This window comes from Fopius arisanus, unplaced genomic scaffold (genome assembly GCF_000806365.1).
Source record: "Fopius arisanus strain USDA-PBARC FA_bdor unplaced genomic scaffold, ASM80636v1 scaffold00099, whole genome shotgun sequence".
Classification (NCBI taxonomy): domain Eukaryota; kingdom Metazoa; phylum Arthropoda; class Insecta; order Hymenoptera; family Braconidae; genus Fopius; species Fopius arisanus.
The window spans coordinates 128,969-141,661 of record NW_011887838.1 but is presented as its reverse complement, the minus strand read 5'-3'; the positions used below and the strand labels follow the sequence as shown (position 1 = coordinate 141,661).

The window sequence follows — 12,693 nt, the reverse complement described above, 5'->3', positions numbered from 1 at the left end:
TTATCTGGTGAGCGAAGTGATTATTACAGTTGGCAATTTGGCATGGAGCGCATGGAACGCATGGAGAGTGTATGGAGCGCATGGAGTCCCAAAAAGAGCGAAAAGGGAAGTTCTAGTTGAGTTTATCTTGTTCATGTTAGCCAACGGCCATTTTGCGGCTATATATCGTAGAGGTCCTAGAGCCCGGACTGTCGACGCCGGTGTCGTTATTTCTTCGGGGCAGTGGCTCACCGTTTGTGGATAACTACGTATCCTCATTATATCCAGGCAGAACATTAATAATCCGAGGTGAGAACCCAACAGTGGCGGAGGCAATGAAAAAAACAACAAAAAAATAACAAAAAAACAGTAATTTCGCTGCAATTCTCGCTCAATTAATTAAAAGCTCAAAGTTTTAATGAAACGAAAATAAAAATAAGATTGATAATTTGAAGAATTAATGAAAAATGTTAAATTGACGGAATGAACAATATTGCAGATATAATTTTGTTGAGGGTATAAAATGGCGGATCTACAGGGAGCACCAGTGAGTCAAGACGCCCTGTCCGTTGGACAACTCGAGTTGGGAAATAATCCAAACGCATTGGCGTTACGCAGGCCTTTTGATCCAGTTGCACATGATCTTGATGTTACTTTCCGTCTGACGCGTTTTGCTGATTTGAAAGGATGAGGGTGTAAGGTCCCTCAGGAGGTACTTGGTAAACTCCTTGAGGGACTACAGGCTGATGATGGTAGTGCACAGGATCATGAGCATGCCCATTTTATGCATATGGCCATTCCTAGAATTGGTAAGATTTCCTTTCAATTCATTATTGGTTTTTTTTTTTAAGAGTTAGAAAAGAATTGCCCACCTGGGCTCTTGATACTGTTTCATAAACAAATATTTTTAAATATTCATTTTTTTTATATGCATTTATTGCTTTAACTATGATTTTGGATTCATTCATTGTGAATCACTGGTAAAATAACTATATAATTATCAAGAACCTCTCCAAGCGGATATAACATGTAAGATTTTGTAATTTGTAACGAAAGAATATGAATGGATGTTTTAAAAGAGGGCACAATGGTTTGTAGAGACGGGCCTTAAAGCACATGGCCGCCACAACGGCTCCCGCCTAGGGGTTCTCAACATCTCTTTTAGAAATCCATTATCTATCCTACATTTAAATTGAAATTACCCTTTTAACTTCATAGATTGTCATTTTGATGGATTTTAGGTATTGGTATGGACTCCTCCGTAACGCCATTGCGACATGGTGGGCTTAGCTTGGTACAGACAACTGATTTCTTTTATCCTCTAGTCGATGATCCTTATATGATGGGTAAGAAAAATCCACAACTCTATCATGAATGTCATTCATTGTAGTTAGAACCTCTTGTAAAATGGAGAATTAGAAAAGCCATTAAATTATTTTCATTAAATTTTTCATAATTTGTGAATTATGATTTTTTTAATGTAATGACTACACATTCTGACTATTTAGACAAAGAAGATGGCAAAGTGACATTTATTCTCATATTTTATACTCATTTTTTATAATTTATTCATTTATAATTACTTTTTACATATTTCCACTCTTTCCAACTTTCTGTGGCAATAAATCATCATTTTTTTTTGCAGCCCTTCTTGATTTTTTCCAAGAAATAACATTGAATTTCACCATTATTTATTATTCATTATCGTTTGTTATGGAATTAATAACCGATTATATTATATGAGTCAGAATAATAAATTTCACCATGCATTAGCAATATAAATATATTGCAAATATATCATACCATGACATGACATGTTTTATCATGTAATTTAAAGAAAGAGAAATAAGTGTACCAGACTTTAGAGATATCGATAGTCTCGATGTTTGTCCTTTTTATAGCAAGACAAGAATAATAGAAAATTAGATAGAAATGGGAACAACAACTTATTTGGGTAATTACTGATCGGAAACACAAGTTTTCCGGTCAATTTAGTGTGGGTCCGAGGTATAATCTCTGCTGTAAATCTACTAAGTCATTACCAACCGCTCGACGAATATCAGACCCGAAATATATTATTATTTTTGAATTTTTCCCAGCTTTCTACCATTTTTCTCGTTTCTACAAATATTAATTTAGCAAAATAACATCGAAGGTCCTTTTCTTTCAGGGTCAATCAATTTAACCATTAGATTTAATTAATTAACATGTGGTTATAATGGATTGAAAAAGTGTTGTAATATGAGTTTTCAATGGAGTAATTTTCGAGTAAACTAAAGAATTTCCGTATAATTAATTTTTTGAATAGGTAAAATTGCTTGTGCCAATGTGTTGAGTGATCTTTACGCGATGGGGGTGACAGAGTGTGACAATATGCTCATGTTGCTTGGTGTCAGCACGAAGATGACTGAAAAAGAACGGGATGTTGTTGTACCACTTATTATGCGTGGCTTCAAAGACTCCGCTTTGGAAGCAGGCACTACAGTAACAGGTGGGCAGACAGTTGTCAATCCTTGGTGCACTATTGGAGGTGTTGCCTCGACAGTTTGTCAGCCTAATGAATATATCGTGTACGTATTCACAATATTTTCTTATTCCTCAACTCTATATGTTTTGCTATTGAAATTTATTTCCATATTGTTTTATAATACACCGCAAGTATTGGAAAAAACTGCGTAATACAAAAGTTGCATGAATACGCCCTTGAGCGCGCTGTAAGACTAATTTATGTTTCTTCTTTCATTTATTCATTGATTTTTTATCATATTTATACTAATGAGTAATGATCACATGAACTCCATGTGCTCTTCTATACGTTAGGAAAGAAATTTTCTTCAACCATTAATGTTTACTAACCACCAGCAAATCTAGCAATGACCTGTGCAAAAAAGAAAAACTCCCATAAGTCTTACTAATTCCAAATATATTTTCTTCTAGTTAGCAAATGGTATTGGCCAAAGAAAATTTATTTCTCAGTGTAGGTTCTCCTACATATATCCTAGGAAAAATAGATAATAAATCTGGGAACATGTCGTCCCGCCTCCCCAACTTATTTTTCTCCTTTCATTAACAACAGATTAATACTGAGCTCATAAAAAGATTATACTGAGCCTCAGCTGATGATAAGGCTCTCAGTATCCATCCCCACGATAGATACGAGAGGTAAATAAACTTGTTGGCTCACCACGCTTTGAGCTGAGGCTCAATATAGCCTATATTCTTACAGGTCAATGATTAATTTGTTATTAATGTAAGTGGAAAGATAAATAATGAAATTATAAACTTGACTAATTATAAGCTATTAACTGGAGGAATTTTCATACACGTATAGGCCAGATAATGCAGTTGTGGGTGACGTATTGGTTCTCACAAAACCTCTGGGGACTCAGGTTGCAGTAAATGCCCATCAGTGGTTAGATCAACCAGACCGTTGGAACAGAATTAAACTTGTGGTTAGTGAGGATGATGTTAGAAAGGCATATCAACGAGCTATGGACAGTATGGCGAGGCTGAACAGAATAGGTAATTTAAATCAATTATTTTTTCCATGTATTTATTTATCGGAATACAAAAATTTCTCTTTTAATTATTCGAAAACTTGATTGTATAAATAAGAAATAAAAAAAATGAGTTTATGATGGGTAAAGAATGGGTAAGTTAAACATCCGCCTCGGGAAATATAGAAGAATTTGATAGGCCCCTAGAAGATTTGTGAAAAAACATAAATTTTTGACAGTCTCAATTGTCATTTGAAGAGGATAATTTATTAAAATAAGTTAAAATAAGAAGGGTAAATATTTAGTGCATAGTTTAGTGACTTTTAGTGGATGTCTAATGAAGTACCTGATGGGTATCTACTAAACATATAGGAAAAACAAAAAAAGGCAACTTCCGTTGAATGATCTGTAAAGAAATGAATGTTAATTGTTGTTGGATTTTTCAGCTGCACGCCTAATGCACAAATACAATGCTCACGGGGCGACAGATGTCACTGGGTTTGGCCTTTTGGGTCACGCCCAAAATCTGGCAAAACACCAAAAGAACGAAGTGTCCTTCGTGATTCACAATCTGCCAGTAATAGCAAAAATGGCAGCAGTGGCAAAGGCCTGTGGCAACATGTTCCAGCTGCTCCAGGGTCACTCAGCAGAGACAAGTGGAGGCTTGTTAATCTGCTTGCCGCGAGAGCAAGCAGCAGCTTACTGCAAAGACATCGAGAAGCAAGAAGGATACCAGGCTTGGATCATTGGAATCGTTGAGAAGGGAAATCGTACTGCTAGAATCATCGATAAGCCTCGAGTTATTGAAGTCCCGGCTAAAGAAAAAGACGGGGAACTTTGGTAACATCGGTTCACCTAAAAGAACACTTTAAATAATTGGGAAATCAACATTTTTTTGATCGATCTTCATCATATCGCAGCACCGAAGGAAACAAATGAGATAATTGATCAAGGAGAAGAAAATAATTTGATACAATATATAAATTGGAATTCAAGGAGATCAGTCTGAAATTTACAAAAACCTTTTCTTTTATCAGCTTTTAAAACTGTTTGAACCTTTCGTTAACAAAAACACTTTAGCTATTCTGTTGTAAGACATGAAATTATGTTGATGAAAATTTTCCCAATTTGATTTTTATCCGAATATTCATATTTTTCGTCTGTTTATGGATTATTTTACGCACATGTGCTGAACTAAGGGTTTCAGAAAAGATTTTTAATTTATTTTTGAAGGTTTTTTTTTTAATAGTTACCTAAGCAATGGTAATAAATTGATAATTCATAAGTATGTGTAAAAATTGAAAGGATGTGTTTTTAAGAGTTCCTCATAATTACCCTTAGTTTTAGCCATGTTTGTAAAATAATCGAGGAGTTCAACTTTGTTTTCTATGTTTTGCTGCTCATCATTTTTCTGCTGATTGATAGCAAAGACTAGAACAGTACGTCTGGCCAAGACAATAGTATAGGCAGAGTGGCTAGTCCACCATCGAGCTTTTCACGTCTTTGTTAAGAAATAAATATCAGACAGTAGAAGAAAATGGATACAAATTAATAATACGATGATACAACACTGTAGAAATATCGCTTTTGACGAAAATCATCAAAACCAATTCATCTTACGGTTGATCGCTTTCAACTTCGAATCTCACTCCGAATTCGAAGAATGCAATCGGAAAGTGCGTCAAGTTTATGATATTATGAACCACTCTGTGCATGCAATAATAATTCTTTATGATGTCTGCGGCCTTGTAACCATTCCAAAATTGGTTTCCTCAATGAAGAAATAATGGAATGATGATTGAATATTAATTATCTTGGGCCATAGAATAAATTTACTATCTTTTTCATACAAAAATAAATACTTTGTCAATACAAACTTAATCTCTTCGATGGTTTTTTATTCTCCATCTTACTTATTTCTAAATAATAAAATATTCACTCCTTTGGTTAGTCTCAGGCAAATTTAAGCACAAACCACTTCCTTATATTGAGAAAAGTATTATAACAACGCTTTTTCATGTGCATTATTTTCTATAATGTTCTCAACATGTTTTTTCGATTTTCGTTAAATTTTCATCTTCGAGGTTCATGAACATGAAGGTCTTTAGACCTATTTTGATGCAAGTAAAATAAAGTCTCAAAGATCTTTTGCATTGACACATGACCGATGTAAACTGCATTTTCAGATCAACAATCTAAATAATAGATAAATTTTGTTTCAGAAGTGTCGTCAATGCGTACACACGATACAGCCCGTAACCCGGTAACCCCGTGCGGGTTACCGGGCATGCCTTTCTATTGTACAGTTTGTGCCAGATGCCTCAAATACTCGTTTCTGTGGTGTACATATACTCCCAGTTACGGACACACATGTATTTTTTCCTCTTCTAAAATCCATTTCCTTAAAATTGTCAGGTGTCATCGGGCCATTTGACTAATGATAAATGTGTGATTTAGGTCTACCAAAAACAATAATCTTTTCTGAGGAAATTGGTATCCTTTGGTATCCTCTCTGCATTTAGAAATAGGACGAAAGAAAAGAGGAAGAAAGGACAGCGGGGTGAAAAAAACACCCCGCTAAATGGTTCTTAGGTAAACAAGGTAAACAATAATCCCCCCCCTGCTGTCGTTGTTAACCCAAGTAGTGAGTTATATTATATTCAATAATTTGAATTGCTACAGAAGGGTAGCGCGGATAAATCACTTGTGAGAGTATTTGAAATCCATATTTCTGTTTGTCCATTGTCTATAAATATACCAACATGAGATGTCTTTAGGGTTTAGGGCCTGCAACACCGCCACGTCCTTGTCGTCGCCCTAGATAATGCAGTGGTATATTAACATTCATATCTTCCAAGCTAATTGTTTCCCTCTGAAAGGGTGCCCAGATGCTTAATTAAGTGACGAAAATCCATCCATTAAAATATGCAATATTCAGAATGGTTTGGTGGACCTGAACTAAACATTTACTCCCAACTCGTTCCTATAACCCAGAACACAATCTATCCAACATCTAGCTTTTGGAGATATTTGACATTGAATCGAGAGTTGCTGCCTTCATATTTTCGAAATCAGATTGCTATAAATTTCTTTTCAACTTTTCACCGTAAAAATCCCCTGAAAATATAAAAAATAAAGGTAGGAAAGACCAGAGCAAAATTAAATATAGGTGTGAATTTTTCACTCAGGGCTTCATCGAACTTTTTTATCTACGACACCGAACGGGCACTTTGCGCGCAGTTTATTTAGACTTTAGGCCCAAACAATTGAACATTTTTTGTTCTACAGGCATCGGATATATCAGAAATCGACAGTTAAGAAATAGTATAAACTGCAACTGTGCACGTCTGGAGAGGAATTTTGCAACTTATTTTTTCGTTGCTGAACTTACGGTCCTTTATACGCCAGTTTGATGCCTTAACCACTTCGCTATTGCCATTGGTCTAATTGAATCTAAAAGTTTATGTCATAGATCCCCGTAATCATGCGATTTTAACATCGCTTCGCTCGGTACAATCGCGGATTACGGGCCCAATGACATAAAATAGTGTACGAAACACGTGCGTTATAGATTTTTTGACTCGTGTTTTTTTGACAACCCTCCCACGAGCCAAGAAATCCGTTACGCACTTGTTGCGTAATATACTATTATACGCATGAACAGTTCCAAAACCACGATGGATAGTGAAATAGTATTCTCCACGTCTAGGACGGAAAGAGTGAATCTGACGAATGCGGTTTTATATTATATTATAAAGCGCATGAGTCAGCATGACTTTTTTTGCCGTGGCTATGATGCTATTTTATGTCATTGTCGCCGAAAAGGGGTTTTTATCGGAGCAAAGCGAGCCGAAGGCGTGTGATATAATGCCACATGCCAAAATCAACTTTCTGTACGAGTTGCGTACAGTATTGTTCTTCACAATGTCCGGGAAAGTCACTTTTTAGGGAAGCGAAGCGAAGCGGAGCGTGCTTGAAAAGTTACTTTTCGGCCCCGTGTGATGAAAAATATGTTTTCGCCAGTAACTTCTCTCAACTTTAAGATGAAAAACGAAAAAAGAAAAAATCTGGGGAACAACCGCAAATGGTCGTTTGACACTTTTTTTTTTTGAGTTTCCCACAATAAAATAAATAGATACATTAAAAACTATTATTTTAGTCTTTCGAGATGCCGAAAAAATCTTCCTCGAAAGCTATAGGTTAATTTTTTTTTTATTCTCCATAAAGGCTATTAATTTAATTTGAAAAGTAAACAGCTTTGAAAGAAAAAAAAATGAAATTCTTGATATCTCTCTGCTAATAATGGAGGTGGAGAACTCGACCTGTGCTCATTCTCTTCCATTTGAACTATTCTTGAAAAAAAATGTAAAGGAAATCCTAAAAAATGTGAAGGTGAATAATGAATTCTTCCTCAATTCCATGTAATATGAAATGTTGAAATATGAAGGGTTGAAAAAATTTGAAAAATTATGATAAAATGTAGCGTTTTGTAAATTCTACTAATTTACCGTACCTGCCAACCTGTCAATCTTAGGAGATTCTCAGTGTAACAACACTCAACATGTAATGCACTCCTATAATCATATATTTTTGTTTGGAATATATTAACGTTCTATGGTGGTTTTCATGTGTGATGATAACAGTATATTAGTCGATGGTAAATAAAAATAAAACTCTGTGGAACAATAGCATGATGTGCCGGAGTGATACTGGACAGGACTGGTCACCCTACATCCTACAAACAGCAATAATTGGTCCATTGAGAGGAATAAGAATATTGGAGCAGACACACTAGATTAACAATAAAATCATAAGTTCAATTTTACATTATTTATTTTATTTAATGTCATCATGAATGGCACATTTAAAAAACAAGACTCTTTTTTATAAAGATGAAAAAAATAATGACGAAATGATTGGCAAATTTACGCCACCTATAATACTAGCAGCAGTAGGCGGCGTAACGTTTCAACCTAGTTTGTTATCTTCAAATTGAAGGTCAATCCAGCGTTAAAATCACACTTTAAATGCAAAGCTCAGGGATCAAGTGATATTCAATGTGCGAACTTGAACGACGAGCATTCTCAAAAGACGACAGTGTAACTGACCTATTCGTATGATTGATACTGCCTCTAATTAATCGTAGGACAATTAGATGTACTTTATGTCAATACTTATGGTTATTCTTTTGATTCTAGACTGGGGATCATCATCGCGAGCACTTTTTTATATTAACAACATGTCCAATGTGTGTATGGGCTTGACAAATGCAAAGACTATCAAAGCTCTTATTCTTGGCGCACCAGCTTCTGGTAAAGGCACAATTTCTTCCAGGATAGTTAATTCTTTTGGATTTACTCACATTTCTAGTGGAGATAGACTGAGATATCATGTGACTCATCAGACAGGTGCCGAAAATTCAATAAGCCAAGTCTATGACTTGGCGTTTTCAATGAACAAAAACATTATATCTATACCTCTCTCTCTAATTTTTATCATAGAACTTGGAAAACGGGTGGAAAAGTACATGAACCAAGGTAATTTTGTACCGGATGATATTATGATTCAATTGATCAACATTGAATTGAAATCCGTGAGGAATGGAAATCTTCTACTTGATGGTGAGAAACAGAAAAGATATATTTACTATTACTCGAAATAAAAACATTTACCCAAGCGCTCCGAGCGCTCCAAGCACTCCAAGCGCTCCAAGCGCTCCAAGCGCTCCAAGTAATCTTATCAGTGTAATAGGTGTAAGAGGTGTAAGAGGTGTAAGAGGTGTAAGAGGTGTAAGAGCAATTATTGCGGGTTATGAGCGCAATTTTCAGTATCATTTCTTCATTTCAATTTTCATGGAATTTGGTCAACACCGGCCACTTCAAAAAATTACTTATTAGAATAATACTGATTGTGAATAATCGAAATGTTGTTGCTTCTTTTCAATTTTCTGATAAATGGTTTTTCTTTTCAATACCGGATATCTGTATATAGAATAATGTTATGTAGATAAAACAATATGACATGTTGGGTTGAAAAAATCTACAATAAAGTTCTTGTCACGATTTGTAGTTTATTTTTTCAACTGCTGACTCTTGATCCATCCGATGTTTCAATTATTCAATAAACACTAGGTCCATTAATTATATGATTATTCATTACAATGGATCAAATGACGCGCCTTTGCTTGCGTAAAAATTACACTCTTACAGCAATGCCGAAGAGGCTCGGTCTCCTGCTTGTCTTCTGAAAATTCCATATGATGAATCAAATATTATATGAAATTGCCAAAATTCAATTAGCTAATGCTAAAATATGTAAATGATAAAAAATTATGTTTAAAGAGATGATATTTGTGGTGGAATAACTTGAACTAATTGCTCACTAAATAATGTTTTCATGAAAATTTTGATAGCTCCATCAGTTGCGGTGATATTCATGAAAAATATCAAGACGAATCGACTGAAGGCTCACATGGCAATTGACATGACAATTTTGATGAAATTTGTTTTTTATTTGTTCAGAATTGAATGAAAATTTGAGATGAAATTTGTGTTGCTGAAACCATTTGATTATTTCTAAAAATATAATAAAGCAAAATGACAATTGGAATGTTTCGAAATTGGAAGGAAAAATGGTGAAAAATATAACGTTTACCATTTCTCTTCACTCATACACACATTATGCTCCGTTTTTTATATAAATAATAAAAGAGTGCTTTGAATTTATCCTTTTCTATAACTTGTATAACATAAATTGTGCATTATAGAATGCATACGTAGGAATGGTAAATTTTACTTTGTTTCAATCGACTTTTATTCAATGTTGATCATTAGGATTTCCACGCACAGTTACGCAGGCTGAGAAACTTCAGCAAGTGCATCCAATGAATCTCGTTTTGAACTTGATTGTTCCTCACTCTGTAATAATCGAGAGAGTGAAAAACCGATGGGTGCACCTGCCTAGTGGACGAGTTTACAACGTTGGCTTCAACGATCCCATACTTTGGGTAATGTTTCTTCATTACTTGATCATTATTTTATCTATTTCCAAATTTTAATAGAAATAATTATTTAATGGATTAATAAGTAATGGAATGGAAGGAATGGGCTTTTCCAAAACTTATGGTGTTAAATTCCTTGCGTTAAAATGTACCCGCAACTTCAATCATTCAATCATCTGGAGAACATTTTAATTTGTATTTTTACTAAAAAAATTAAAGAGTACTAGTTTCCAAGTACTAATTGGAATTATTATGTTAAAATGAATATTTTGGTCCTAGTATTTATTCAGCCACGTATTTTTTTCTGTTATTGTTCAGGGCAAAGATGATGTAACTGGTGAGCCATTGAGTCAAAGAATCGACGACAGACCGGACTTAGTATCGAGGAGGTTGAGTGATTACGTAGTTAAAACACAACCAGTGATAGATTACTACAAGAAGTTGGGAATTCTTAAAGAATTCAAAGGTAATACAACTGACGAAATGTGGCCGAAAATAACAGACTTCATACTACAATATATCAACGAAAACTATTAGTCAAATAAGAAATCATTACAAATATACATTGAATCGCAATCTAAAAAGAGAATATTGACATTGTTTAAAATTCCTCTACAATATATATTATTTACTAATGGTCAATTTAGCTAGAAGATATATTTTCGGTAATTATTTAATAGATTCACACCAGCACTCTGGTCCTAATCCAGGCGACCATCCTCATACATCTTGTATGTATGATATGAGTCTTGTATACCTTTGCGCATGTTGCCGAGTGTAGAAATTAAAATGGAACAGTTAAATACCCCAACAACAGCCCTCTTGGCCTCACCGATCACAATATATGTTGATACACCTTGAGGCAATGGCCAATACAAAAAAAAGAGAAATGTGAACATGTGACTACCAGGCACAGAGTGGTCTACACTCCTCTCTACACCTCCACACTTCCTCCACCTTCCTTCTACGGCAATTCATAATAATAAATAAATATGAAGATTTTATGTAGAAGTTGAGTCACTCTCAAGTCTATATTGGTGAGATAGGCGATGTCACTTAATCGTCGAAAATCCACCTCTAAAATGACACCTCTAATTGTGAAGAGTTACTGCTTAATAACTTTGAATAAGCAGTCCCCATATTTTACGCATTTTACGCATTTTACGCATATTTCCCACTTTACACTATTGAAGGATTACTGAACCCAATTTCTCGTATCTTTGAACAACGACAGCCATCGGGCTGCCTACTGTCGGTGTTTCTTTGGGTAATTACTGATTGTAAACCGCCTGACTCCGAGGTATAATCTCTGCGATGAATCTACTAAATAATTATCACATTTTTTAAATTGATCTGTTGAAATGACGAGTGCCCGGAGATGAATGTAGAGTTACACAGCAAAAATATAAAATTTTACTTGTTAAAATTATGAACTTGTTATAGAATTGACAATAACAAAGTATGTGCCAGAATAAATGTTGATTTAGGGCCGAAAACGCGCATTATCATTGAACTCGTCGACAAATACGTTTCACGCCTTATAACATAAATAACTATTTGAAAGAGAAAATTATCGAATCGGTCGCGTAGTTTGGATCAAGTCCACCTATGACTCAACAAAATTTCCGATTTTTTTTGCAATTAATTCAGCTGTATATTCTTTCCTTCATGCGAGCCCTGTCGCACCCATTTCCACGCAAAATTATAAAACCGATAAATCGAACGCTTCCAAATTCACCGCTTCCATTCCCAAGTAAAAATCAAAATAATTATACGAACCCTAGCTAGCTTATAAAATCAAGTGAAAAACTCTACAAATATAAAATGCTTTCCGTAAATTATTGTTGGGGTTGTCGAAAACAGTCTTGTCTTAAAACCCTATACAATCGCTGATTCCATCAGCTATAGACGGCTTCTACAAACGGCATATTCCATTTGGGGGCTTTTGGCGATATTATTTTATTTTAATAATAAATTACAAACAAAATAAAGGAGAAAAAAAATTACCAATTGCTTATATACATTGAAATTAGGTACTATCTAAAGAAAAGAATCAAAACATATGTAAATTCTCTCTCTTGGGTGCTATGCTAGTCTCGAGGCGACATACAGGAGATTTTTCTTTTAAGGGCCGGGTGGACTATCTATCGAGCGTCATCTTTTATTTAAATTTTATCTTTTTAACCTAAAATACATAAAAATTTGGGATAAGTTTTG

General features: G+C 34.7%; 2 protein-coding genes across 6 annotated transcripts in view; both read left to right on the top strand.

The window, feature by feature from the left end:
* Nucleotides 1-158: 158 nt before the first annotated feature.
* Nucleotides 159-5,357, top strand: Sps1 (inactive selenide, water dikinase). Its single transcript, XM_011312277.1, is given in 6 exon segments — nucleotides 159-288; nucleotides 479-788; nucleotides 1,221-1,325; nucleotides 2,288-2,549; nucleotides 3,311-3,501; nucleotides 3,923-5,357. Coding segments are annotated over 5 exon segments (1,242 nt in total). The 5' UTR covers nucleotides 159-288; nucleotides 479-502; the 3' UTR covers nucleotides 4,321-5,357.
* Nucleotides 5,358-8,305: 2,948 nt separating this feature from the next.
* The window catches only part of Ak3 (Adenylate kinase 3), an 11,063-nt gene continuing 6,675 nt past the window's right edge, over nucleotides 8,306-12,693 (top strand). Inside the window, exons 1-6 of one of the 5 annotated variants that reach the window (XM_011312268.1) lie at nucleotides 8,309-8,590; nucleotides 8,675-8,884; nucleotides 8,978-9,097; nucleotides 10,310-10,482; nucleotides 10,795-10,942; nucleotides 11,157-11,993. In XM_011312268.1, the coding sequence (XP_011310570.1) occupies nucleotides 8,716-8,884; nucleotides 8,978-9,097; nucleotides 10,310-10,482; nucleotides 10,795-10,942; nucleotides 11,157-11,257 (711 nt within the window). In that variant the 5' untranslated portion in view covers nucleotides 8,309-8,590; nucleotides 8,675-8,715 and the 3' untranslated portion in view covers nucleotides 11,258-11,993. Of the gene's footprint in view, nucleotides 8,591-8,674; nucleotides 8,885-8,977; nucleotides 9,098-10,309; nucleotides 10,483-10,794; nucleotides 11,119-11,156; nucleotides 11,994-12,693 lie in introns of those variants that run through there. The other 4 variants (XM_011312267.1, XM_011312266.1, XM_011312270.1 and 1 more) reach the window with 4 other exon arrangements.